The sequence below is a fragment of the Pristiophorus japonicus genome, unplaced genomic scaffold (genome assembly GCF_044704955.1).
Source record: "Pristiophorus japonicus isolate sPriJap1 unplaced genomic scaffold, sPriJap1.hap1 HAP1_SCAFFOLD_128, whole genome shotgun sequence".
Classification (NCBI taxonomy): Eukaryota; Metazoa; Chordata; class Chondrichthyes; family Pristiophoridae; genus Pristiophorus; species Pristiophorus japonicus.
In genome coordinates this window covers 568,919-572,562 of record NW_027250946.1, presented here as the reverse complement: position 1 = coordinate 572,562, position 3,644 = coordinate 568,919, and the positions used below count along the sequence as shown (strand labels likewise).

Genomic DNA, 3,644 nt, shown 5'->3' with positions numbered 1-3,644 from the left:
TGATCAACTATTATTACACTGACTATTTTCATACTTAAGGCAGAAGGTCCTTATTTGTCAGGAATCAGCAACCAATGGACTGAGGAAGCCCTGCGTCAAGGTTGGGTTAAATGCCATAAGTGGCAGACAAAATGTCACCTACCTGAGAGATTTTACATCAACCATCTTGATAAAGCTGTAAAGAGATAAACCTTAGTCTAAGCTGTAACTTCAGCTCAAAGTGAATTTTATTTTTCAAAGGCGAGCTCTAGTTCGTATTTCTTTCATTATTAACACACCTTAGAATCAGTATCCATGGAGAAGTCAGCATCTTCTTCAACACTTCTCTGAATTTCCTCTGGGTCGCTGCATAAATAAACGGGTTGAGACAGGAACTCAAAAGCTTCATCATAATCCCGGTCTCAGTCGCGATATACGCTGGGCTTGTGCGGTCACCTCGATAATAACTGACGTTTGTCAGTCCAGTAGTTAAAAAGCTAATGACAGCTGTCAGCCACAACAGTATAAAACTGCCCGATATAGTGAATAGTAAAATGATGGATTTGACTCGGTTCTCTGTCTCTGCATCACATTGCTTCTCACTGCTGTGACCCCGTAGTCTCCTGCGGACTCTATTGGCCACGAAAATGCGTCGGATTGTCAAGGAGTTACACAAGGCTATTAAAGCAAAAGGAAGCCAAACTACCCAGACTGTGTGAAACCAGAAGTACGCTGCACCTGGAGGTGATGCAAAGAAAGCCACACTTGGCCGGCAGCCCCACTGCATATTATTAATTATTTGCTGAGCTTCATACACAAACAAAATGGGAATGTTCTTCAATAATATCAAGACCGAGAATGTTATTATAACGGTGACTGCTGTTCTTTTAGTGCAATAATTTGTTTTAAACCTTTGGCAGCAGATAACTACAAATCGATCAAATGTGAAGGAGACGGTGAACCAAACAGATAGATCGATGTTAACAGTAGCGATGTATAGAATGAACGTGCACACAGGAGTTTGGGACAAGAAGGAAAGTGGAAAGTGATAATTGAAAATATGATACACTATTACATTGATGTTCAAGACCAGGAGATCTGCTGTTGCCATGGCCACCATGTAGACATAGATGCACTCGGAAAGGCTACAGCTTGCTCGAGAGAGAATCACAATTGTCATGAAGTTGGCTGTAAGAAAGACAGAGATGGTATGAATAAAGTTACAATATCTAGGATGAGCGTTTTACTCCACTCATTCTGATTATCAACACGGACCACTGCGAGAACATGATTAGGATTGGATACTTTACCAGGGAAACGGATCCATACATTTTAATGAGGTGTTGCAGTGCTCACTCTTCACCGTGTTGCAAGCCACCCAGAAATCCGTTAAGATCCTTGTGTTGGACCTTTAAATAACATTGCAACTTCAGTCAGATTATTGTATTACGGGAAACAAGAAGAGCGTTGACACGAGGTACAAGAGTTGGTTCCAGTCGCTACCGACCGTGTAATGCCGACAGCTATAAAAAACATTACCTGAAGCAACATTCTGTAAGAACAGAGAGACAGTTAACACCGATTAACAAACAGGCAATGGCTCACCGGGCACACCGACGGCTACGAGAATCGGGTAGTAAATTTCTTTAAACAGTAGAATAGATGGTTGTCCCATTTTCTGTGCAAAAATATGAATTCTGCAAGACTGAAAAACTTGTTACCGCACGGCTGAGACAAAGTTAGGGAACCTACATTTATACACTCATCAATCCTCCAGTGCGAAAATTCTGGTGAGATCTTAATTAGCATTAGTGACAGTCACTTAACAAATAGGCTCAGGTGAGTAGATTCTTAAAATCTAATACGTCACCTTAAAATGAAATGGTTGAAGTTGTTATTGGAAAGTATCCGAAGCATTATTTACAAGTAGAAAATGCTGTCTTGCATTCATGTTTTGGACCGAATTCCCACAGGAATAGTGAAGACAGCTATCCTTGCATTACATGACTTGATCCTTACACAATGTGAATGGCCTGATTCCTTTCAAACAGTCCTTGAGTCAAATATTGCAGTACTGGTGCTAATGCCACTCTGCAGAACATAATGGTTTAAGAGCAGCTCTTCGAGCCTGTTTTGCCATTTAATCAGAAATATTTTTTTAATATTCATTGATGACATCTGGTCGTTGCTGGCCAGGTCAACATTGATTGCCATTTGCTAATTGACCTTGAGAAGATAGTGGGGAGCCGCCTTCTTAAACGTTTGCACCATGTGGTGAAGGGATTCCAACACTGCTTTTAGGGAGGTAGCTCCAGGATCTTGACCCAGCGACAATGAAGGAATGACAATATGCTTCCAAATCAGGATGGTGGGTGACTTGGAAACAAACGTGGAGTGGGTGGTGTTCCCTTGCGCCTGCTTACTTTGTCCTTCTAGGTGGTAGATTTGGGAGGAGCTGTAGAAGATGCGTTTCGAGTTGCTGCAGTGCAGCTTGTAAGTCGTATACACTGCAGCCATGGCACGTTGCTGATGGAGGGATTGATTTTTCCGGGTGCTGGATGGGGTGCTAATCAAGTGGACTGATTTGAGATGGATGGTATTGAGCTTCATGACAATTCTTGGAGCTGCACTCATCCAGGCAAGTCGAGATTATTCAAGCATGCTCCTGACTTGTGCCTTATGAGATATAAGAACATAAGAAGTATGAGCAGGTGTAGGCCATACGGCCCCTTGAGGCTGCTGCGCCATTTAATATGATCACAGCTGATGCTATCTTGATATTGCATCCACTTACCTGCCCGCTCCCCATAATCCCTTAATCACTTTTCAGTTGAGTTATAGATGGTGGAAAGGCTTTGGAGTGTCAAGAGTTGAGACACTCGCCGCATAATACCCATCCTCTGAGATGCCACAGTATCTATGCAGCCAGTCCAGTTATGTTTCTGGTCAATGGTGACCCCAGAATGTTGATGCTGGGCAATTCGACGATAGTAACGCCGTTGAATATCAAACGGCGGTGGTAAGACGTTCGCTTGTTGGAGATAGTCATTGCCTGACAGTTGTCTGGAGAGAATGTTGCTTGCCATTTATCAGCCCTCGGTTGAATGTTGTCCAGGTCTTGCTGCATGCGGGCATGGACTGCTCCATTATCAGAGCAGTTGGCACAGAGTATTGTGAAGTCATCAGCGAACATTTTAAAATCTGATATTATGATGGAGGGAAGTTAATGGTGAAGAAGCTGAAAATGTTTCGGCCTTGGCTACTGCCCTGAGGAACTTCTGCAAAGATTTCCTGGGGCTGTGATGATGGACTTCGAAGCACCACAGCCATTTTCCTTTCTGCTAGTTATGACGCCAGCCAGTGGTGAATGTTACCCTGATTCCCATTGTTTTCATTTTGACCCAGGCGCCTTGTTGCCACTCTCGGTATAATGCTGCCTTGATGTCAATTGCACTCACTGGCACCTCACCTCTGTAATTATGCTCTTATCTCCATGTTTGCACCGAGCCGACTGCTCCTGGTGTAACCAAAAATGGCCATTGGTGAGCAAATTATTCGTGACTAGGTGTCACGTGATAGCACTGTTGACGATACATTCCCTCACGTTTCTGATGATTGAGAGTACACTGATTGGGTGATAATTGTCATGAATGGATTTATCCTGC

The 3,644-nt window shown here is 43.2% G+C and overlaps 1 protein-coding gene across 1 annotated transcript; it reads right to left on the bottom strand.

Annotated features, from left to right (window-relative positions):
- Nucleotides 1–247: 247 nt before the first annotated feature.
- LOC139242260 (probable G-protein coupled receptor 139) lies at nucleotides 248–2,496 on the bottom strand. The gene is made up of 2 exons (XM_070870296.1): nucleotides 2,403–2,496; nucleotides 248–1,167 (listed from the first exon to the last, which is right to left on the bottom strand). The coding sequence occupies exons 1-2, from the start codon at nucleotides 2,494–2,496 to the stop codon at nucleotides 248–250; spliced, it is 1,014 nt and encodes a 337-aa protein (XP_070726397.1).
- Nucleotides 2,497–3,644: the final 1,148 nt, after the last annotated feature.

What these genes read in the sequence shown, in the direction of transcription:
- LOC139242260 (XM_070870296.1), bottom strand. Translation starts at nt 2,496, where the DNA reads ATGGCTGCAGTGTATACGACTTACAAGCTGCACTGCAGCAACTCGAAA. An exon ending in CTACCACCTAGAAGGACAAA is followed by an intron (nt 1,168 to 2,402) that starts GTAAGCAGGCGC and finishes TCTTTCTTACAG; the next exon opens with CCAACTTCATGACAATTGTG.